Source organism: Artemia sp. Qi Xiang Cuo, chromosome 6 (assembly GCF_049724085.1).
Source record: "Artemia sp. Qi Xiang Cuo chromosome 6, ASM4972408v1, whole genome shotgun sequence".
NCBI lineage: Eukaryota > Metazoa > Arthropoda > Branchiopoda > Anostraca > Artemiidae > Artemia > Artemia sp. Qi Xiang Cuo.
In genome coordinates, this window is record NC_142799.1 from 82,508,717 (window position 1) to 82,533,955 (window position 25,239).

At 35.5% G+C, this 25,239-nt stretch overlaps 1 protein-coding gene across 1 annotated transcript in view; it reads left to right on the forward strand.

Annotated features, from left to right (window-relative positions):
- Positions 1-3,191: 3,191 nt before the first annotated feature.
- Positions 3,192-25,239, forward strand: part of LOC148951667 (uncharacterized) — a 29,141-nt gene continuing 7,093 nt past the window's right edge. Inside the window, exons 1-3 of the mRNA XM_089091255.1 lie at positions 3,192-3,628; positions 8,688-8,930; positions 24,889-25,036. Of these exons, the coding sequence (XP_088947381.1) occupies positions 3,288-3,628; positions 8,688-8,930; positions 24,889-25,036 (732 nt within the window). The 5' untranslated portion in view covers positions 3,192-3,287. The remainder of the gene's footprint in view (positions 3,629-8,687; positions 8,931-24,888; positions 25,037-25,239) is intronic.

Sequence of the window (25,239 nt, forward strand, 5' to 3'; positions counted from 1 at the left end):
TTGAACATAATTACAATAATAATATTCACTGATGCATTTTGTTCTCAGCAATATATTTCGATAGGACATTTACTGTTGACTAAAATTTATTTATATGGCGAATATTTACTTTTCCAGCAAAACATAGCTGCTCGTCCTGTTTAAATTTGCTTAATGATATCATGTATCTTGCATACACAGTGTCCCATTCAAGGCGTAGTCTACAACCAGCGGTTATTTCCAGAGCCATATTGGGTACTCGTATATCGTTGCTGCTGTTGTCAGCTCCATCATTAATCTCCAATAATATAAATGCACTACTCATTTTCTCTACTATTATCTTCTCAAATAGACTATTCTTTTTGAGTTCAAGTCTCTTACTAATATGAATTGTAAAGAAAACTATTCCTTTTATTCCAATACAATCACCAATCAAGTTATACTCACTCTTTTGGAAAAGGTGTATTGCCCTGTAGAAGTATTACCTATATACATGGGGATAGTCACTCTCTTTGAAAAGGTGTAGAGCTTCTATAGAATAACGTAGAAATTGCTATACCCCCGAGCAAATCCAGAAGGCGCATACTACTTGTAATCCGTATTTAATTTCCTAGGCAAAGAAAAAAAAACTTAACTTGAGACACTGGTTTTAAGACCCCTGAATAGATCCAGTTTTGTCTTGCAAGGGTATAAAAGTAACATCAACAAAAAAGAAAGTGACTCCTGGCCGTGGCTGAATAAGAACAGATATATTTTTGTTAAACCTTTTTATTTTAACTGCGAATCGGTTTTTGAAGATAGCCTTCTCTTGTTCTGCTTAAGCGGTTGATAAATCAAATCGTACAAAAAAATTTACTGGCTTATTCATATATAAATTGTTAACTTGCAAAATGTATCCTTTTTCAGTCCAAATTTAGTGTCTTTGCCTCAGGAGCATTCCTAAGATAGATTTAAATCAAACCAATCAAAAAAATCGAATTTAAATCAAATAATCAAACTTAATCAAATTAATCAAAATAGTTCATCATAATTAATGAAATCAATTTAAATCAAATAAGAAATAAATCTAATTAAAAACGTTTAAATCAAACCTAAGCTCAAAGATCTGTAAAAGCCAAATCTTTCGTTTTTCAAGTTACAAAGAAAATATTTCTTCTCTGATTTTTTATTTACACCATTAAAAATAAAGAAGAGTTTCTGTGATATATTTGTATTATACCCTCTACATTTTATTTCGATTTCAAACTTCACAACTTGATTTTCACCTATTTACAACCCTGATGTCCGATGTAAACAATGGCTAAGATTACGGAGAACTTTTTCATCCCTCTCATAACACCTATTTCATCTTCTTTTTCTTTAAGGTTCCTCTTCTTTTTTAAGACTTATGAAAAAAATTACTAAAATCAAAATTTAGAACAGGTGAAATGCATATAAAGCAGCATCTTAGAATTACCATGGAGAAGTTTTGTTGTCACATTTCATTAATTTATTTGTCTCGTTCATGTTCTGGCTTTGAACTTACCACCGTCAAACTTACCACTAAATCGGTCATTCTGTTTAAAGTTAGACTTTCAACTCTGTTTCGACTAACCAGCAATTAGAAAAAAATCAAGGGTAAGTATAGCAAAAGTTACTTCTAGGCGTCCCCCCTCCCCAGAAAATACCCCTTCCCTGCGAAAAATATCCTCCCCCGGAAAATACCTTCTGGCAAATACATCCCGGGAAATGCCCCCCCCCCTCCGTTGGAAAATACCCCTCCCGGAAAACACCCCTCACTGAAAATTGGGCTTCCCAAATTTGAGAATGTTATTTGAGTTGTGTTTTTTTTTTACTTTCGCTGAGAAGTGCTAAGGAAAGGGAAAAAGAGGAATCTACATACCATAAGCATCTTAAAAATTTCTGTTGAAATTAAATTTTAAAAAAGAAGAAAAAAAGTGGGCGAAAAATCATCAAAATTAGGTTAAAAACATATGGCACAAAAAGTTTTAGAAGGTTTACCTTTCCTTTGAAAGCATAGTTGGCTTTGGGAACCAAGAAAGGCTTACCGTATTGTTTTAGTTTTTACGGTCGAAAACGTTGTCAAATTCTACGAGGCTCATTTTGGCTCGTTTTGAGTTTGACTCGGTTATTTATTGTAATTTCTGTTTGTTTTGGGTTTAATTTGTTTATTGATAGTGATTTGTGGAGGAAGCCGTCATAACATCTAACCGCCAGGACCACTAACGTCAGGACATCGTCAAAATCTGTCACAACGTCGACAAAACAATCCGTCAGAACCACTAACCGTCATAACATATAAAATTTAAAAACTTTTGTTTTTTGGGGTTTAGGGGAGAAAAGGTACTTAGGTTAGATTAGGTATTTAATATATGCTATGCTTTACTGCCACCCCCTGATGTGCAAACATATAGCCGAAATTTATTTATAAACTATTATATACTTATTACATTATATAAACTTAAAATTTTTTTGTCGATGTTATGACGTTTAGTGCTTGTGACGGTTAGTCGAAATGGTAAAACCCCGATTTGTGGTAGTAGCTTGGCAAATTATTTGAATTTATTCCTACTCATTTTTGACTTAATCGAGCTCTTTACTTTTCTTTGACAAACTTGTTTTGTTGAAACATTAAAAAAAAAAAATAATTTCTGTTCGTTTTGTATTAACATAGTCTCTTTCACGGATTTTTTTTACATCTTTTTGTTTTGTTTTTTCTATTAAACTCCATCATTCTCTATTTTTCTATATGATCCACAGGGTGTATGTGGTTATTTTCCGGGGGGATTTTCCGCGGGGGTGTTTTCCGGGGGTTATTTTCCGCGGGGGTGTTTTCCAGGAGGTATTTTCTGTGGGGGGAGGTATTTTCCGGGAGGAGGGGTGAACGCCACTTACCGCAAAAATTAGACAGTTCATTTTATTTTGATGGAAAAAATGTATTGAAATATTTTTTTAGCTCTGGTATTGAAGTTCAGCCATCAGCGTTCAAACTGACTCAACCATCTCGTTCAGTGTAACTTTCAGCCCGATATTTGCATATGTGCATCAAATCACGAAAACTTGCAATAATTCAGTAAGTGCTAGCAAATACTGACACATGCAGCAAATAACGACACCAAATCACCGGAGCATGTGTTTATTTACTTAAATACATGCTGGTCATTCCATAATCCAGTAAGACCCGTCGAGCCCTTTGCCGCCTCTGACACCTTGATATGTAAAAAGTACCCGATCTGATATACGAAAACGAAAGTGCTGCTATATGCTTTCACTGTTAAATAATCAGTCGAATGTGACATACGTGCATAATGTTAAAGCGACTACTATTTTTTCTTCTCTTTGCCCTCTCATCCTCAGAAGATTCAAGTCTAACCGAAGCAGGTCTTGAGGAGGGGGTTGAATTGTTTCTAAGGGAATTGAGACGGTCTGGTACTTTGCAGCGGCAGTTTAACGTTGACGGAGATGTTTTCGAAAGTGCTGATGAATTTGGTGATAAAAGAGTTAAACGAAATATCGATTGGAAGGATTTATTGATTAGTAATAATGGAGAAAGAAAAAGAACAAAGAGGCAAGGATTTGGAAATAGCTTTAGTTCTCTCGGACTTCCAGGATATACATACAATCTTATAAACACCATTCGACTTCTAAGGTGAGAATTTTTTTTTCTAGTATGAATTAAAATTCCCTTCAAATCATAAGAATTATGTTTTTGAAAAACAGAGTTAGCGACTCATGAGATTTAATTTTTCTTCAATTTTTTTCAAATTTTTCTGCTAAGTGGCCCTCACTAAAAAAAGAAGAGGAGTCTTACAGTGGTGCCAATTCACAGAAATTTAGGGGAAAGGAGGCAAAATATATTTCCAAAATCTAAGTTGGGGAAGCAAATTTATGTTTTTTCTCAATCAAAATACCCTAAAAAAGCTATTTTTTAAAATCTGTAGTGGCAAAAAATCGAAGGGGGGAATGCCCAATCGAAGCTACGGAAGTCTTAAATTCCCTGCTGAGCAAAAGAAAACGGTACTGTTCTATTAGCTGGAAGACCAGGCGAGAACGTGAAGATCAGATAGGATTAAAACCTGTTAGTCTGCAACACGCGAGACAGATACCCGGTAATTCCTATGAGACGCTGAATAAAAGAGGGGTACTAAAATAAAGCAAAATAGGATAAAATATAATAGTTTATGAACAAAATTATAAAATTTACAAGTTTAGGTTAGGTTTTGTTTTGGACAACAACTCTTTATCCTTCAAAAATTTAACTGCATCTTTTTGGTCACTGGGAAATCCTAAATTGTTATTTTAACATCCTTGTTCATTCAATCACTTATCATTGCAGACTAACAGGTTTTTATCTTTCTTGCGGGGTCTCCCAGCTAATAGACCAGTACCAAGAAAACTATCTTAGAATTTTTAACGCCTAAACTTTATTAGCCATGAAGATCTGCTTCATTTGAATGCTTAAGACCTTCAAGACAGGGGCGTAATTTGCTATGGGGCAGGGTGCAACTGCCCCCCCCCTCAGATCCCAGTTTGTTTCCCCTGCTGAAATTTAGCATTGTCAAGAATCTCCTCAAAACTAAGAAAGGCCTTCGTAATTCAAGCATCCACAGAAACAGATCAGTTTTCTTTAGTATACCTCAAAGTATAAACACATACTGAACGTTCAGTATGTGTTTATACTTTGTAAACTGAACGTTTAACGTTCAGTTCAGTATGTGTTTATACTTTGGTATACCTTTGCCTTTATAACACTAGGCTATATGGCTCATTTTTTATTTTTCACTGTCATTTTAACTTGACGTGGGGAAATCGCCCCCCCCCCAGGACTTTGACGAAATTTCGCCACTGCTTTAAGAACTAGCCAATATTTTCCAAGAGTGTGTTCATCATTTCCTGTCAACGAGCACAACACAGGTAGTCAGGGGTTCAGCTTCAGCATTTTTATTGAGGGGGCAAGAGGGGTATACATCCGGCGAGTCAAGGGGAATGGGATATACAATAATTCTTTTCTCAAAATTATTTGGGAGGGGGCAACTTCCTTCCCAAATGACGCCACTGCAGATAGTCCGGATAAGTATATTCCATCCTGGGAATCCCAGGCTCCTTATACCCCCAATATTATTTGTCGCTGTTATTACTGGGCATTTTAAAGAGAGACGATATCTTTTTTCAGATGTAGGGACATGGAACAAAATAGCTTCAGAAGCACTAGCGTAAGCAGGCACTACACATTTTTTTAAAGCTACGACTGATTGTACTTTGCACTGTCATTAATCAGTCAAACAACACATGCGTCATCAATTTAATATTTGGATTGCGTTATTCAAAGGCTTATTTTTCCGCCGATTTTTATTTAACAAAAACTGTTGTCAACAGGTTTTTAAGCTCATACTAATTTTGAAATTATTTAAACAACGAGAAGTGAGTTAAGGAACACAATTAAATTTTGACTAAAATCCCCAAAATGGCATTAAGTAGTTAAAAACATAATTTTTACGATTACTTCTGTCTAACTTATGACACTATATACTTTATCCATTTCGAGAAAGCGATCTTTCTCATAATTAGTCAAAATTATGTCAAGGCTTTAAATTTTATTACACCCCATTATTAAAGATTTTATAATCGTTGGGGCCAATTATGTCGATTTTCACGTTTCTCTTTATTGTAAAGGGGGATTGTTCCAGGATTTGATCTTATGCTACCGGATGTAAAAGTGGGTTGGGAAATCTGAATACACATAGAAGTGAAGTGCAATAGAAAAGAATATGAAGCTAACAAAAAAGCTGGAAAAAAAGAATAATTGAAATGAAAGAATAAAATGAAAGAATGAAGCTGGCAAAAAAGAATAATCTTCCTGTTCAGGTGCTGCTGAGACACGGCTGGCAAAAAAGAATGAATTAAATGAAAGAATGAAATGAAATGAAAGAATGAACGAATGAAAGAATGAAGCTGGCAAAAAAGAATGAATGAAATAAAATGAAAGAATGAATGAATGAAAGAATGAACCTGGCAAAAAAGAATAATCTTCCGACTCAGGTGGTGCTTAGACACGTCTGGCAAAAATGAAGCTGGCAAAAAAGATTAAATGAAATAAAATGAAAGAATGAATGAACGAAAGAACGAAGCTGGCAAAAAAGAATAATCTTCCTGTTCAGGTGCTGCTGAGACACGGCTGGCAAAAAAGAATGAATAAAATGAAATGAAAGAATGAATGAATGAAAAAATGAAGCTGGCAAAAAGGAATAAATGAAATGAAATAAAATGAAAGAATGAATGAGTGAATGAAGCTGGCAAAAAGAATAATCTTCTGATTAAGGTGCTGCTAAGACACGGCTGGTAAAAATGAAGCTGGCAAAAAAGAATGAATAAAATGAAAGAATGAAATGAAATAAAAGAATGAATGAATGAAAGAATGAAGCTGATAAAAAAGAATAATCTTCCTATTTGGGTACTGCTAAGACACGGCTATATATTTCGGTCACTAAACAACCAAGGCGTTTCTTTGGCAAATAGAAAATCTCTCAGTTATTTTTTGTATGCCCTTGACCCCTACGGCTGTGATAATTAAAAGACGACACATACCATTTTGGTCAAAAATGAGTTCTGTATGTGTAGTTGGTAAACTTAGCACGAGCAATCGAATGGTGCAGTCAGAATAGTCCTATCTCATACAAAAAGGTACAAAAAGATATGCATCACTTTTAATCTACCTCACAGCCGTCCGACAACTGGGATAATTAAAAAGGCGATATATGCCATTTTGGTCAAAAATGAGTTATGTATGTGTCGTCGTTACAAAAATAAAAAAGAGACATACGCCACTTTTTTACCTGGGCAAAATTTGAATATAAAAAAGAGACATACACCATTTTGTACGTGGACAAAATTTGAGAATGAAAAAGAGATATACGCCATGGGAAAACTTTTTTCCGCTTTTTGGCTCTCTTGAAAAGGTACAAAATGGCGTATGTCGCGCTTTGAATTATCACAGCTGCCTAGGTCTTAAGCGAAACCTCAAAAGAAGATTTTTGCATTTCGTATTTTTTCTTAAATGTTTTGACATTGAATATTATGGTCTCTACAGTCCAATACTTTGGAGAAAGAAGTATCGCAAAAGGCCAAAAAACTATAATAAGGTAGTAACATTTTAGTTTCCAGCTCAGTGCCCAACCCAGGGAATATACTTCACCAGGTGTGGGTATAGAACTTAGTGATATTCTTATTGAGCTAAAAATTACTTGATTTTAAATAGACCCGAGGACAAAACAGGCAAAGATACTGGGTTCTTGGTCTCAAATTCAAGTTTATTTATATTATTCTCCTCTTTCTCAGGGGCATTGCCTCCTGGATCCTCGGGTTTGATCCATGAAGTCTTCCCTAAGATTTTGTCTGTATTTATCAATAGCAGAAAAGATTCAATTTAAAGCATTATCCCAATGTGCTTTAAAATTTCTAAGTAGTTCTGTTCAGCAACTTGAAACTGGCGATTAACAAGCGTTCTATTTCGCAACAAAGAAGTTAGTTTAAATATAGCGTATAATTATAGTAACTGTTAACTAATAGTAGTAATTTAAATTATTTGTCTCCACTGTAAACTCTATGTTTAACCGCACTTTTTCAGTTGAATAGCTGTGTAATATACAATTAGTGATACACTTAAGTGCCTCATTAATAGTATACAGCTACGCTTGGACTCATTAAACTAATGAGCCATAAGTTAGTCCCTAACATGACTGGACTCTTTATGGTGAGGCTTTAGAAGTCGGACAAGTTTCCGAGCTTAAAACAGCGGGATTTTGCATCAGTTTTCGATGTAAAACCCAGTATGATCAGGATCCTGCTGACGCATGCGGGAAACATTCGCTCCTATGCTCCCCATACTCCCTCAAAATCTGTTTGTGGGAATTCCCTCAAAAATATGTTATCTCCTTCTAGATAACTTTTTTGCGTACGCAACTGTTTAAATAATCTATTAAAAAATGTTGAAGGTTGCCATATAGGGGCTAGCTTATTGACTCTTCTCAGGGATGTACGCATGAACTTTATTCAGAAGGGGGTAATAATAAAAGAAATTAATTTTATAATTTGAATAAGAAGCTTGGGACAATTTAGGATTTCAGACTGATGGTGAACCCCAAACCCCCTATTTACGTACCCCATGTCCATGGCTGTTCTCATAGGGTGGATTAGCTGGATAATGTAGAAAAGGAGGTCCCAATTATAACTGAGCATATACATTGCCGTGCTGCTTCTCCTTCCAAGAGTACAGTCGGATCAATTCCCAAAATTTCGAGAGGGGGGCAAAATGTATTTTTCAAAATCTAGGGAGGGGGAAATTTTTTCGTTTCTCAATTTTTTGAATGGAAATTCCAAAACAAGAAATTTTTCGATGAAAATTCCCTTAAAAAAGATATTTTGCAAAATATAGGGTGAGAATACTCCCCTCCAAATTCAAACCCGTTTTTAGAAAAGCTTAGCAAACAGTTTCTGGTAATTATCTCAGTGGTCTGGAAGTGACATGCAGGAACCTATTTTGCCACAGTGGTGATACAGAAGAATCAAATAGGCATTAAATAAATGAAAAATTTGCCAAGAAAAAATTAAGCGTGACGCAAGATTAAAACTTAAAACGCACAAAAATCGTTCAAGATCGCATTTAAGAGCCGAAGGCTAAATCTTGATAAATCAATTTGATCTTGTTACAGTAACGGACTCGGACTTGGTTATCTGGAAAGAGTCGCAGCAGTTGTGAAAGAAGTCGACTCCTTCGATTGTGTTCCAAGAGCAATATGTGAATATACAGCAAATCAGACTAATACACGAAGGAGAGCAGTCCAGCATCGAGATACAGATGGAGATGCTGAAAATAAAACTATTGCGGCACCTCCCTTAAGACCATGGTATACTAGATTTGCACCTCGACCAGAGAATATGCCCCAATATTTGACGTAAGTTATGATTTTCAATATTTAGCCTAAGTCAGGGAGGAAATGTTTATGTTTGTTTTGAATTTTTAAATAAAAACACCAAAAGAAAATTTAAAAATTGAAGTTGGGGAGGAGGTGAAAATACATAGAGGGTCAAATAAAAAGTCCTAGCTTCCAACTAAAAATACAACAAATACAAATCGAAAATTAACAAAACAACCCTCTCGCAATAAAAAATAAATATAACTGGATAGAAACAAAATCTTAGAAACCTACTTTCACACGGAACAGATTGTTCCTGGAAAAAGCAGTCAGTGCCACCAACTGTTACCCAGAAAAATCACGAAGTTTATAAAAACACAAATAATATTATAGTTGTATTTTATGTATACCCCTTATCTCTTTTTTTTCATTTGGCTTTACTTCGGACCAGAGACAAAAAAAAAAAAAATATTTTTAGAATAGCCAATACGCTCTGTAGACTATCCCAATTCTATAAAAAAATTTCAATCAGCATAGTCTAAGAAAATTTCAAATTGAATCCAAGGATATTTAGATCCTTGATTAAAATTCAAAAACTTCTAAATTTATATTAACCATAATCTAAGCTCTGAACTTTTGTGAAGCGTTTCATTAAGAATCAAACGATTCTTAATGTTCGAATTGATACGGATAAACAGTGTTGTCAAATTTAGCGTATTAGTTTTGCTTCTTAATTTTCATGGCTCAACGTCACAACACTGACAGAAATATGATGCTGGCTTGAAAAATTCATGATCTTGATACAACCAAGATATTTCTCAGAAAATTGTGGTTTTCAGGTATGCACAGGCATAAAATGGACCCGGGGGGTCTATTTTGTATTTAAATGTGTTAATACAGTAATTAAAAGTAGAAAAGGAAAATGTGTTTCCCTGACTCCAATACAGCATACAGCTTTTTTCAGTTTTTTTGGGTACATTACAGTTGCAACAATAGCCGCAACATGGTAAAGAGCGAGCGTCGAGCGACAGCCCGTATTTTTCAGATAAGAATGGCATAACACAACTTCCTCAGAGGGGTTCTTTCACTGGGTTCTATAAGAGTTTAACGCGTTCTGTAAGGGGATTTATTTTTTTTTTTTTTTTTTTTGTAGAAGTAGAACCATGGAGAAATTGCAGTTTGATACAATCTTTGGTATGATCGCTAAGGTAAGTTTAGAGACAATGTTGAAACAGATCTTTTGTCTGCAACAAAGGGGCTTGATATTGAATAAATATGATGGAAACTTTTAAATCAGAATAAAATTTGTAACTGAATGTAATGATAGACCGGCTTGTATGAGTGTAAAAATAGCGTTAAAGACAGTCACCTTGATTTCTTTTTTTGCTTGAAAGCAACGGTCAATAGTGATGTTTTGACAAGCCATGCCACTTATTCCTGCCAACTGGGAGACCATATTCACAGTGCCATAAGGATGTCAAGAGGCAGGGTTGTTTCTCTTCATCTGAAGCCGATGACAGTAGCCTATATTGAGGAATCCGATGTGAAGCAATGCCGAAATGATTTCTCATATCCTTTGATTGCTTCCAACTGCCCCGCAGTCCATTTTGCTCTTTCTTGTTAATTCAGGAAAGGGATGTTTAAGATGTGCAAAAGAAGAACGGAAAAACGGCCAGTAATACCTTTATACCTTGTGCTGAAGGTCTTGACAAGACCTTTGTATTTGAAAAAACAGTCAACACTAATGCTGTTCCAGGCCAAGTAATTGTTTAACAGGCAGGAAGATAGCTTTCCAATGTGCATCACCTTACTAATAGCCAAAAGAGCGAATACATGCAATCATAATTTGCTTCATTAAAGAATAAAGTCAATCCGATAGGATTTTTCCAGAAAAGAAGTTTACTTATGTAATGATTCAGTGATTTTTCAGATTGCAGCAATTTTTCTTTCAATGTTTTTTTCTTTTTCAACAGATCATTTTAGCAACTATTCACGGATTCCATTAAAGGTCTTTCAGTGGAATTTCCCAGGTTTGTTGCAAATTCAACACAGGCTTTTTTAATTGCATCTTTAAGTCAAACTAAAAGAAATTCGAACCTTGAGAAATGTATGTTGCTATTGTTTAACTACATGTATCATAACAATTAACTGTAGTTGATGTGCCGTGGCTCTTTGAATTGGAAAATTCATTCACAATTGGATTCAGACAGTGTAATTGATGTCTTCCTGGTTCATCATTAGGATCGGACAATAAGAATCCCGAGAATGACAACTACATCTCAGATAGCCGGAGAGACAGAGAGAAAGAGAGAGAGAAAGAATTAAGGAGTGAGAGAAAGAAAAAGCGATAGAGAGAAAGAGGACGAAGGAGAAACACATTATTACGATATAAAGATGAAAGATAAACCAAGCCGAAAATGAAAAGTATTATTAATTTACTTGCTATTTTAGCTATTGTCCTAGTTGTAGGTGATGGCAATGAAAGAATCCATTCCCATAACTTTATACAAGATTTGATTCATCTCAGTTCTTTGAATTAAAATGTTCTATTTGCTATCACACAGGGAGGTTATGCAAATCGCCCAAGGGTTTATTTTACTTAGAATTTACACATTTTCCCAACATTTTTATAGCCCAATTTTTAAAAATATGATTTTCCTTGAAATAATTTCATGAATTCGCTCGGAACAAACAATTTTTGGCGGGACGGCGAGTCTATGACCAGAGCTACCATCAGTGGTAACCTTCGTTGGCTCAAGAACATGAGCATATGGGGGAGTTGGTTCCAGGGCAGCCTGAAATTACGGGGGGGGATTGCTTAAAAAACAAGAATAGACAAATTTTGTAGAAAATAAAAGAAATGGCTCAAAGTTTCACAAGAATCTTGCGATTTCAGGAAGGAACAATGAGAAAAAAAACTTCTTTCCGCTGCGTACTTGTCTCCACAGCCCAAATATAGAAAATATAAAAGAACTTCGCACAGGGCTGAATTTGCCTATGTCTAGGTCCTAGGCTAATCACAGGGGGTCCCTGAATTTTTTGAAAGGTTGGAACATTTCAGTGTCGAACAGTAGGCGCATAAAGGTCCACTCCATAGTGAGAATAAGAAAGTCAGATTTTTTCCCGGGAGAGGGGCCGGGAAAAGTTTATTTTGTAGGCTAATAATTTTCAGTTATTTCTAGGTAATACCTTAAACTAGGTATCCTTTTCCCAGCCCACACTGCCTTTCTATGACGAACAAATAAACGTTGAAATGGGGATAAGTCCATTTATTTAGACACTGAAGACAGGTACAAAAGTCAAGATTTCAATCACATATACAGCGATTGTCAGAAATATTAAAGAAGAAATATTAAAGTAAGGTACCTGTTTTGCTATGTAAATAAATGGGCGTATCCCCATTTCAAAGTTTATTTGTTTGTAATTATTTCTAGACAATTTAGACCAATATTAGGGAGAAATTCTCCTAATATGTGGCATACGCATTAGCATACTAGTCGATTTGCTAATAAACATAAGAAGTTCAGTAAATTGAGGCCCCCTAGGCTAAGCACAGGGGGGCCCCTAAAATGGTTGAAAGTTTGTAACGTTTCAGTGTCGAACAATAGGCGCACAAAGTTCCACTTCATAGGGAGAAAAACAAAGTTAGATTTTTTCCCCCAGGATGGGATCCGGGGAAAAGTTGTTTTTTTGGGCTAATAATTTTCAATTTTTTTTAGACAATTTAGCCCAATATTAGGGAGAAATGTTCTCCCTAATTAAAATTATTAGCGAGAAATTATTTTTGGGCTAATAATTTTCCTAATAAGTGGCATGCACACCAGGGACGTACGCAGGGGGGGGGGGGCTCGGGGCCCGGCCCCCCCCCCAAAAAAAAAAAATCTCACGATGTTTTTCATTTTCCCATAATTTTCTGATTTTTCTCACAGAATAATGGGTTTGAAGGATTTGGCCCCCCTCGATACAAATTGGGCCCCCCCCGAAACAAATTCCTGCGTACGTGCCTGATGCACACTAGTATGCTAGTCCACAGCGGCGTAGATCCAGCATTTTTGTTGGAGGGGAGGGGCGACAGGGGTGTGCATCCGGAGAGTCAAAAGGCACAGGCTATATACTAGTTTTTTCTCCAATTTTTTGGGGGGGAGGAGGGTAACTCCCCCCCCTTGCCCCTCCCAAACAACGCCACTGCTAGTCGATATGCTAATATTAAACATCAGAAGTTCAGTAAATTAAAAAACATAAAAGGAGGTGTATGCACATTCATATCTTCTCTATAGCGAATAAATAGCTTTTCAGTCATGGTCTTCGAACCGATTTTGAAACGGATGGATGAAATTACTATTTTTAGTGGGTGAAAAATAATAATTATGGACTTTTATAGAATAATAAATAGTCAACCAGTGTCAACGAAATCTTTGACTAGATATCGCGTAAGTAGATATCGCGAAGCTAAAATGCCGATCAATTTTCAAAGACTGAGGAGAAAATGGAATAATAAATTCTTCCGCTTGCTTGATCTAGAAAAAAAATAGTATGATTTGACTGTACTACCAGATAGGCACCCAAGCGTTCTTACCAGCAGTCCAACGCATGTCCCTGTTAGTGTGTCTAAGGTTATAGATCTAGACTGTGCTAAGATTATATCGGCTTTGTTGAAGGAAAAGCCATTTACAAGGCATATAACAAATTTATTTTTTTGGACGACAAACATGCCTGATCAATAGAAATCAGTTCTGTCCCAACTTCCACCAGGCGAAACTACAAAACTAAAACATGATTTGTCTTTTCGACTAACCAAATATTTGGGAAAAGCTTTAGACTAAGTTTTGCAACAGCAACTTGCACGCAACAGCATACTCAGCTCATTCATTGTATTTTTACTACCTCTACAAACAACCCTCGATGTACAGAGCCACCTATGGTGACCGTGATATATTTCTAACTTTGTTTCCATAGCCAGAACCTTTTCCATTAAAAACTTGTCAAAAGTTGGGGGAGTAAATTCGGAGTTTAACGGATTTCGGTGAATTTTTTTTTCAACTTTGCAACCTTAACGCGTACGCGTGAGAGTGAATTTTGGTTCTCCCCCCAAAAAGTAAAATGAAGCAAAGATAAATTTATGCATGCCTGCCCAGAAAGGGGTATCCGTTCATAGGATTTGAAATTGTGGTATTTTCGGTAGTAATCATTCTTTGTCAGGACTTTCATCACATTTAGGGTAAAAAACATTTTTTCTTGACAAACTTTCTTGGATATTTGAAAGAAAGAAGCAGAGTCAGGTGCATGAAACTTTCGGTAATCAGCTCAAAATATTGTATCCTGGTAAAGGATTCAAAAAAATTAATAACATTAATATTAAATATATTTTAATACTAAAGAAAATGTTTCCAGAAGATAATTGGTTCCCCTATCAAAAATTAAGAGAACGAGATGCCACTATTTTCAAATACCCTGACATCGTCTGGGCCGATCTTAAGGCTGGTGGTTACCACTAGAAAATTCCCCCCCCCCTTTCGAAAACTTCTATTTGTTTTTACTCATAACTAAGGCAATCACCTATTTTTAATTATGACTGTGGTATTCCTCCCTCCTGCAAGACGGTGCGAATTGCGCTGATCAACACGAAATTTAGCGTGATGGTCGGTTTTCTGACCAATCAACTTTACAAAAAGAGATTTAGCTAATTACGATCTCGTTGTTTATACTCATCATACCTTGGAATGTTTTTTTTTCCTTTTGTAAGTCCGGCTTGGCAAGACTGAATGGTGCATCCTTTAGTGATGTAATGTCAAGGTCATCTCCTTTTTTCCGTCTGGTAAAAACCAGTCTAAAAGATTGCTTATTAATGAACCCCCTTAATTGTGCAATTGTCCTTTGAATAGCTGAAAGCCTGTAATTATAGATGTAGGACACTTGAGAATGACTTTAAGCGTAACAGAGTTTAAATCAATTAAATATTATTTAGTTTATTTCGCATGGAATTACTTCATAGGATCCGAAAACCAATGCAAGAGAACATCTGTGTTTATTGGCAAACCTTTTCCGGAAGGGAGAGGGGTTGTTCCGACAAATCTTGATGGGAGATTATCCCTCTCCCTCTGTGTGCGGTTAAATCCAACGCATGAACTTACAAAATCTGCATAGGATTATTCACCTGTTTAAAAGAAGAACAAAAAAACATAACATAGGGGTAAGATTTTGTGGGTTTTACGACATCCCTTGCAAATGGGGGACGGGGATATCCTCCCCATGGAGGATGGTATTTTAGATTGTCGGTTATTTAAAAAAAAGTCAAAGGGAATGTAACAGGGATCACCAGAAAAAATAAATTACGGTCGAATATTTTTTTGTTTTCAAGTACAATTACTTTTTGGGTTGTCCAGGAGGAGAATAATTTGTGAATAACATAAATTCAAAAGTTATGCAATTTTTTTTTGTGTTGTCTCTTTTATTTCGTTAGCCCTTCAAATTTCATCAAAAAATAATTATTCTCTTTTCGATGTTGACAAGGAATTGTAAATAGCGGTTCGAAATATGTGTAGTTTTTTCATGATTACTAGCCTCATACCGTTGCTATTTGTTTAAAAACCTTAATTTGTTCCGATTCATCATAATTTGTGATCTGATCTTTATAAGTTATATTAAACTAGTTTTTAGGGTTTTCAGAACAAGTGATTTTTAGATTTATGATTAGCATTTATATGAGTGATTTACCTTGGATCTAGAAAGGTTTTAAGGACGAGAAACTGGAAAATACTATTTCTTATATTCAACAAACATAATTTAATATAGAAGATCAATTAAAAAAAAGTAAGATTAAAAAAAAGTAAAATTAAAAAAAAGTAAGATCAATTAAAAAAAATTAAAAACTACGACAGGTTTTCTGGCAGGAAAAAAGCCCTTCTATTATTTGAATTTGCATCTTGAATACACAATAAGCCTGGACAACCCTAACAGTGGAAAGATAGGTGCTTTGGTTGTAGCTCATTACTAACCAGCATGCAATAGCGCTCTTGTACATATCAACATATGCAATGTACATATGCAATAGCGCTCTTGTACATAATGAAGGCGATTCTATACTTTAAAAATAATTTTGCGAGCCTCAGCGTCGACTGATAATCTCAAAGACAAAGGGCTCGTTAGGGAATTTTCCCAGCAGCACAGGGAACTCCCAAAGCTTCCAAATTATCAAATGATATTATCTTAAGACTTTAATAAACATTGATAGGGATCTTGAATGTTTCAACCACAGCATAAAGATAATAGCAGTAAGTTTACGGCAGATAATTTCTGACTCTGCATTCTCCTTGCGAACAAACAGCTCCTCCCATTTCTTCTTGCATTAGCGCGTACAAACAGCTCCTCTCATTTGATCTGCCATCAGCGGTTCAATTGCCCTGGAACACGTATTTTGGCTGAAACTTTCTGAAAATGCCTTTGAAACCAACATGAGACTACGAAACCTACTTCTAATTCCTAAAAACATCTAATGATAACATTGTACTACTAATTACCGATTTTCATATATGTAATGGAATAAATTAATTTAAAGTTAGTCTCTTTAAAATTTAGTATTACAACGTTGAAACCAAGTTTCGCGTTCAAGAGAAATCTGACTTGTCTACCTGTGAAAAGATCTAATGTCGCTTATGTTTCTACGTTCTCTGGAGCACTCGCACCTCGGTTCCGGGTTTTTATAATGGGTGAGATAGGGAAAGATCATACTGCCTTTAATTTATGTACTGTGGTTTCAACAGTTCGAAAAGCTAACAATAGGCTAGTTTACAATATAAAAAATATAATCTTTACTAATTGTTCAGGGAATCGCTGTCTATCCAATGTACCTACAGCATAAATAATATGTCTCCTGTCTTGGCAAGGTTTTTAATCAAAACGGGTAGCATCACAGGGAACTCTCAAACTTTTAAATTGTTCAAATGATACTTCCTTTGGGATGATTTTAACGTTTACTAGCAGGTATGCTAGAACATTTCTAGGGACTGCCCTTTTCTGAACTTTAAAGAGAAAATTCTGCTCCGTTTAATCGAAAAGACAGAATTAACACTTTCTAATGATCGAAGTTTCGTTAAATCTGAATATATCTATCTCCAGCACAAAACCAGAGAAGTTACAAGTTTTCAGGAAAAGTAGATATCAGCTTTTAGTTTTCTGCCATCTATTCGGATCACTTATCCAAGCTCTACAAGTTATGGCAAGACCGCCAAATCAATTTTAAATAGCTTGGCCACACAAACTAAAAAATTTCATACCAGACGAGAGAGGGCGATTCTTTTAATGTACCACATTGCCTTAAATAAAAGAAAATACCTTATCCTATGAAATAAAAAAACGATTTTAAAACGACCAGAAGTTCCTCTAAATATAAGAGGAGGGGGCATGACAATCACCAACTTAATCCCGCACTCTTTATAATAAGCTTCAATAGCCTCAATTATAAAGTTAAGTTATTACATATTTCCATGATTATTAGTCTTCGTATTGCACTTCACCGTTTTTTTAAAGTACCGAGATCATCAAATTGTTGTTTGTCTTCTGGGCCCATCTTAGGTCTAATTATGCCTGAAAGCCACGATTTTCTAAGATTTTTCTTTACGTGTTCCAATATTATAATTTTTTAGAGCAGTTCTACATTTTCGTCAGTGTTGCAACATTGAAGTGTGGTACCTGCCAATTGAGGTACTTTTCCTCACAGATTGAATTACAGATTTCTTCCTAATGTTTAAAGATTTCTATACTTGTGTAAGTTTCCACTTAAGCTATTCAAACAATTAGATTTCATTTTACTTTCCTTGGCCTTTATATTTTCGCTTTATGGTCCTTCCATGGACCCATGGACAACGGCTAGAGATATCCAATTCAAAGGTTTTATATTCAAGAAGCTGAAAACATTATTTTTTAATATTTGAGAAACAGATTATTGTATGTTACAGACGAATCAGACCTTGAAGATTGCTGACCTTGAAGATTTTATGGGATGAAAAAACCCTTTGCATTTTATTAATGATATTCTAGTGCATAACTAAATACATGAGATATATTTTTTTTAGATGAAAGTGAAGAATGACGTTAAAACTTAAAACAAATAGAGGTTATTCTAAATTTGAGGAAGGGTGCCACCAGTAGTGTGATTGTGATGGGGCGTGACAGCAGTTTCCCTTTCAAGTCCTGATATGCTTCTTTGACAACTCAAACAGTTTAAAGTATAAACCGTTTTTTTATAATCATGTTTATAATTATCATTATACCATTTTTTTAGTTGTATGCCTCGTTATACAAACAGTATAAATTGCCTAACTCTGCACTCTATTGGATTTTTGCAAACTCATCCCGCATTAGGATGTTAATTAGAAAAGAGTTTGCCCCTCCAGGTTTTAAATTTAATCTACACGAATGGATGCCACCCTCTCACTCCCTCCCCTATCATTCCACTAGTTTTGACTTGAGCTTTAATAAAGAGAGCATACATTTCCAAATGTGTACTTGTTTTTTTAAACTACTCTCCAAGAAGGAATGCTCTCAGCTAGGTATAATCGTTGTAACATAGGCTAAATTTTTCAGGAAGACTCCAAACGGCAAAATAACAAAAATAATAAATGGTAAAAATAATAAATTGGTAAAGACACTTTAAAGGACACTAATTATATAAAATATCTGTATTTACCAACTAACTATATTAGTTTCATTACGTTAAGTTTTCAATAACATACAAGTTGAACATAGGTGAAAAGAGTGGAGATTGGGAAGATAAGCTCCATGTATGCCTAGAGGACGTTTTTTTATTGGACCCATGGGCGCCCATATGGGGGGGGCATGGGGGCTCCCCCCCTGGCTGAATGATGCTGCCTTATTTTCATATTTTTGTTCTGAGATTTTTATTATATGACATTAAAAGTGCCAATTAGACGAGGTTTCCCCCCCTCCCCTTGAATTCAGCTTATGGGTGCCCATGATTGGACCCAATAATTCTTTTTTCGTTGACTTTTTTCATTGGACACAACAGTTTCAAAACTGTTCCAAGTCAAACTGCCTTTCGGCACTGGATGAATTAAAAACGGCAATCAATAAGAAAGGCACGAAAATGAGCCTATATTTTGTTTTTAAAAATATGCAGCCTATAGACTGTATATCTTAACGTTAGTTCCAGACCTGAGAAGACTAAAATACAAAACAGTTTATTCAATAATTTTTATTTATTAGATTCATGACTTAAGGTTACTTAAAAATATAGCGTCAGAAAAAATAAGGTAAAACTTTATTTAAGAAATTTTTGTAGTTTGAATAATCTTTGGGTGTGACGCTTGAACTGATTCATCAACTTGTATTATCTACTTTCCATCTGAGGAAGTATTTTTTGTTAGATCCCACAAATGGAGTGTAAAAAATATTGCGTAAATACGTGTCTATATCTGGATATGCAAAATCAAATTTCATAAGAGGAAGTAGAATAAACTCGCTATTTTGGGTACTTTCTCTTGAATAGTTTAAAAATCGGCGATAATGAAAGCAAGAGGAGAATGAAGGTTTAATAAAAGCTTCTTGCTTTCATTAAGCAGTATACCAGTGTTTGCAGACGGGAGGCGTTTGCGCCATTTGACCGCTGTTATGCTGTGTTTACGTTCTGTATTCTATTAAATAAAAAAAACAAGTTTTTTTTAACTGAAAGTAAGGAGCGACATTAAAACTTAAAACGAACAGAAATTATTCCGTATATGAAAGGGGCTGTCCCCTCCTCAACGCCTCTCTCTTTAAGCTAAAGTTTTTTATTGTTTAAAAAAATATAGTTGTGAGAAAGTCAAACTTTAGCTTAAAGAGCGAGGCGTTGTGGAGGGGACAGCCCCTTTCGTGTACGGAATAATTTCTGTTCCTTTTGATTTTAAATGTAGCTCCTTACTTTCAGTTAAAAAAACTTGTTTTTTTAATTTAATTTTTGAACGTTTTTGAATAAATGCAGGTTTTAATCTTGTCTCACAGTACATGAATAATTAAAACAAAATTTTCATATTAATTTACTTTTATTTGTTTAAATGGCTTTCTCGAAACTTGTTTCATTTTATTTACGAACGTTTTTATTAGTAATAAATATGCGTAACTTACGAATTAACTTACGTAACGAACTTCTATATTAATATATTTTTAATACGTATATTAGAGGGTTCGCCCCCTAGTCAATACCTTGCTCTTTAAGCAAAAGTTCGAATTTTGTTCCAGTTCTTTAAAAATGACCGCTTAATCACAAAGGCCGTTAATTAGAATACATAGCTCTTATGAAAGTACTAAAAAATCTCTGGCTTAAAGAGTGAGGTATTGACTAGGGGGTGAACCCAATCATATATGTAATATTTTCTGTTCGTTTAAAGTTTTGATGTTGCTGCTGTTGCAGTTGAAAAACTTGTTTTTTTTATATTTAATTTCTGATCTTTTTTTTAAATAATGCTGGGAAGTCTGGCGTCCCCTTCATGGCAATGTCCCTTCCCCCATGAAAACTTCCTTTATGGAAAGATCCTCCTACATAACCCCCGACCCCAGGCACGTACGCAGGAATTTTTTTCGGGGGGGGGGCCAATTTGTTTCGGGGGGAGGGCAAATCCTTCAAACCCATTATTCTGTGAGAAAAATCAGAAAATTATGGGAGAATGAAAAAAAATCGTGAGATTTCGGGGGGGGGCCGGGCCCAGTGGTCCTCCCCCTGCGTACGTCCCTGCCCGACCCCCCCCCCACTACCAGGAAAAATCTCCCCTGAAAACGTCTGTACTGTATACTTCCCAATAACCAATACTATATGTTAACATTAGGTAAAGTTCATAACTTTCAGCCCTCCTCCCGGGAACTTCGAGGGATTAAGTCATCCTAAAAGACATACTTATAATGTTTTTAAACATTCTGAACAAAATGGCTATCTCAAAATTTTGATCAGGTGACTTTGGGAAAACAATGAGCGTGGGAGGGGGCCCAGTTGCCCTCCAATTTTTTTGGTCACTTAAAAAGGGCACTTAAACTTTTAATTTCCATTCCAATGAGCCCTCCCACGATATTCTAGGACCACTGGATCGATACGATCACCCCTGGGAAAAAACAAACAAATAAACACGCATCCGTGATCTTTCTTCTGGCAAAAAATGCAAAATTCCACATTTTTGTAGATAGGAGCTTGATACTTTTACAGTAGGGTTTTCTGATACGCGAAATATGATGGTGTGATTTTCATTAAGGTTATATAGCTTTTAGGGGGGTTTTCCCCCTTTTTTCGAAAATCAGCCAAATTTTCTTAGGCGCGTAACTTTTGATGTGTAGGATTAAACTTGATGAAACTTATATATTTGAAATCAGCATTAAAGTCCGATTCTTTTGATGTATCTATTTGTATCAAAATACCGTTTTCTAGAGTTTCGGTTACCATTGAGCCGGGTCCCAATAACCAATACTATGTTTAACATTGGGTAAAGTTCATAACTTTCAGCCCTCCTCCTGGGGGCTTCGAGGGATTAAGTCATCCTGAAATACATAGTTATAATATTTTCGACCATGCTGAACAAAATGGCTATCTCGAAATTTTGATCGGGTGACTTTGGGAAAAAAATAGCATGGGAGGGGGCCTAGTTGCCCTCCATTTTTTTGGTCACTTAAAAAGGGCACTATAACTTTTAATTTCCGTTCCAATGATCCCTCCCATAATATTCTAGGACCACTGGGTCGATACGATCACTCCTGGGAAAAAAAAACAAAAATACAAAAAACAACTAATCACGCATCCGTGATCTTTCTTCTGGCAAAAAATGGAAAATTCTTCATTTTTGTCGATAGGAGCTTGAAACCTCTACAGTAGGGTTCTCTGATACGCTGAATATGATTGTGTAATTTTCATTAAGGTTCTATAACTTTTAGAGGGTCTTTCCCCCTTTTTTCGAAAATCAGCCAAATTTTCTCAGGCGCGTAACTTTTGATAGGTAAAATTAAACTTGATGAAATTTATATATTTGAAATCAGAATTAACATCCGATTCTTTTGATTTATCAATTTGTATCAAAATACCGTTTTCTAGAGTTTCGGTTACCATTGAGCCGGGTCCCAATAACCAATACTATATGTTAACATTGGGTAAAGTTCATAACTTTCAGCCCTCCCCCTGGGGGCTTCGAGGGATTAAGTCATCCTAAAAGACAAAGTTATAATATTTTCGACCATGCTGAACAAAACGGCTATCGCAAAATTTTGATCGGGTGACTTTGCGAAAAAAATGAGTTTGAGAGGGGACCTTGTTGCCCTTCTTTTTTTTGTCACTTAAAAAGGGCACTAGAACTTTTAATTTCTGTTCAAATGAGTCCTCTCATAATATTCTAGGATCACTGGGTCGATACGATCACCCCTGGAAAAAAAAAAAAAAAAAAAAAAAAATAAACACGCATCCGTGATCTTTCTTCTGGCAAAAAATGGAAAATTCCACGTTTTTGTAGATAGGAGCTTGAAACCGCTACAGTAGGGTTCTGTGATACGCTGAATATAATGGTGTGATTTTCATTAAGGTTCTATAACTTTTAGGGGGTCTTTCCCCTTTTTGTAGAAAATAAGCCAAATTTTCTCAGGCGCTTAACTTTTGATGGGTACGATTAAATGTGATGAAAGTTATATATTTGAAATTATGATTAAAATCTGATGCCTTTTAAGTATCTATTGGTATAAGAATTCTATGTTTTAGAGTTTCGAATACAAGTTAGCAGGGTCAGTCCATACTTACAGTTAGTTACCACGAACTGTTTGAAAGATCTGTGTCAGTGCGTAATTTAGTCAAAATCCTGGGGTGGAAACGTTGGAGCCAATTTTCCCAAACCAAGCAAAAATGACAGGGAAGACTGAAAAATGGGCCACATAGTACAATAGAGGCAAAAATATTGTAAAGAAATCTGACCCGTTTCTGTAGATGCTTGAATTGTGGAGGCTTATCTTAGTTTTGACAAGATTTTCGAAGAAATTAAATTTCAGCTGGATGGAAGAGAGCAAACTGGGTTCTGGGGGAGGCGGAAAATGAGGTACGCGGGCAGTTGCCCCCTTTTTCATAGCAAATTATGCCCCTGATTGGTGAATTTTTAATCGTTTTTTGTTGGAAAACTCCATCTTCAGCAACTTTTTGCTTGAAAAATGGTGCTTTTGGCCGCAATGGTAGTTAACCTGTATAATGAACTGTATAGATATTTAGTCGAATAAGATAATTCAAAAGGCATGTTACAAAATGTAAATCTTAGAGGATAATGAAAAAACATACATATACGTTTCGGGATTTTGACTGCTACTGTTTTCAAAGGATCTTTCCGTTGAAATCAAAGATCCAGTAAACTGATTTTGACACCAACAGTTCGATTATCCAACTCTTTTTAGAAGTGAGAAAAGGTGATGTAATAAATTCAAGACAAACTTTTAAAAATTATTAAACGGATTACACTACTGGATAGGACGTGCTAAGTTTAAGAACGGTAGCTAAAAAATCCCGTTTGACAGAATATGTTATAGCTGGCCTACAACAATCGCTGTGTCAATGCAAAATAAGAAAACAAGTAAAATAATTTCTAAATCAGATTCCAGCAAAGCTGTATCCAGGAGAGGTTTAGGGGTTTCACCCCCCCCCGCTTTAAAAGTTTGTCCGACTCATAAAAAACGTAACAAAAATGAAAATAAACTAATTTTTGATGCATTTTTTTAAAGTTTTTTTTTTGCATCCCCCCACGACAAAAATCCTGGATATGGCCCTGGATTCCAGTAAAAAAAATCAAATAATTCTGGAAGAAATGTAAACTCTAATCTAAGTGTGTTTTGTGTTGCTATTGCGTGATGTTGAATATTTTTCTAATCTTTGCTGAACAAATAACAAAATGTAAGGTGATACCAGTCCTAGTAAGCGATTAGCTTTTAAAACAATTAAAAAAAATGATCTCAGATTTATTATCCTAATTGTCATTCCTAATTGTCATATCCTAATTGTCATATCCTAATTGTCATAATAATATTGGATTACTTAATCAGTTACTCTTTCACCGTTGCATTAGAGGGTCTTCTTTTATTTTAGTGGTTGTTTTTCACGGTTTGTTTTTATTTTCCTATTTTCAGACTGATGACAGTTGAGAAGAGTTCTCCGCCAAAATATTTTCACTGACTGGAAATACCCTCGTTTTTCTTCTTTACGAGTGTTTTTTTTCTCATTTCTCAGTTATTTTCATTGTTCCGTTCAAAAAAAATGTTTCAAAAATAACGGAAGGGTTTTTTAAAGCGGGGCTCCCACGACGTCAATAAAGCTGTCCGCAAAGTTAATAAACCGTTTTCCTCGCATAACTTTGTTGACTTTTTTGCAGTCGGAAAGAAGTTAAAATTTATTTAACTTTTTCAAGAAAATCCGCAAAGTTCAACCAATAGCAGAAGATTTGGGGAAAATTTCAAATAAACAACATACAAATTAGTTTCAACAAATATAATCGTGTATACTTGATTAAATATTTAGCTTGGTAAAAGAAACAAAAAATATTTTGTTTAAATATTTTTACAAAAAATATTATTTACTGTTAAAAGGAAAAATGCTTAAAAAGGTGGTTTTCTCAGCTCCATGGCTGAGTATTTCAGTTACTTTCTATGAAAAACTGCTGTTTAGTCAAAAAGATGAAATCCTGGTGTGAGCGGGAGAAACTTTATGGTTCATACTTTCATGACAAACCTTATTAACTTTATTGACGCCGTGGGAGCCCCGCATAACGGCTCAGTAGACATTTCTCGGCGCAGCTATCAAACCGTTATGACGCTTAAACTTGCAGCGAAAAACGGATGAAACTTGGTGGACACCGCGAAGACGGCCATTCTTGCGTGGAAACGCAGTAATGAACGATTTGTGATCAAAGTGAGGCATTACTGGCAATGACAAACCTAGGACTCATAACACCTTCCATAGATTTTTTTGTGTGTGATTAGTATGTCGTTAAGTATTGATTTGTTTTAGGTTATTGCGGGCACTTAACCTTGACCAGACAAACAGTTTTCATTTATTGCGTCCGGCGATGTACGGTATCCACAAAGCTGAAAGAAGTGATTGTCTTAGTCAATACAACAAATGCAATGGAACATACAGCGAGGCATTTATGGATACTGTGAGTATTATTATAATCAGTGTTGCCAGATAGGGCGCAATTGCTCTATTTAGGCACGTTTTTAGGTTGTACACGAAATCCTTCAATTTTTTCAAAACGATTTGTTTTTTAAAACTGCAGCTTCGGAGCATTTTTGGGAAAAGAATGTGACTTTGGCGCATTTTTGCTTTAACGGCTGCCCTATCTTATTACCAGGCATCTGG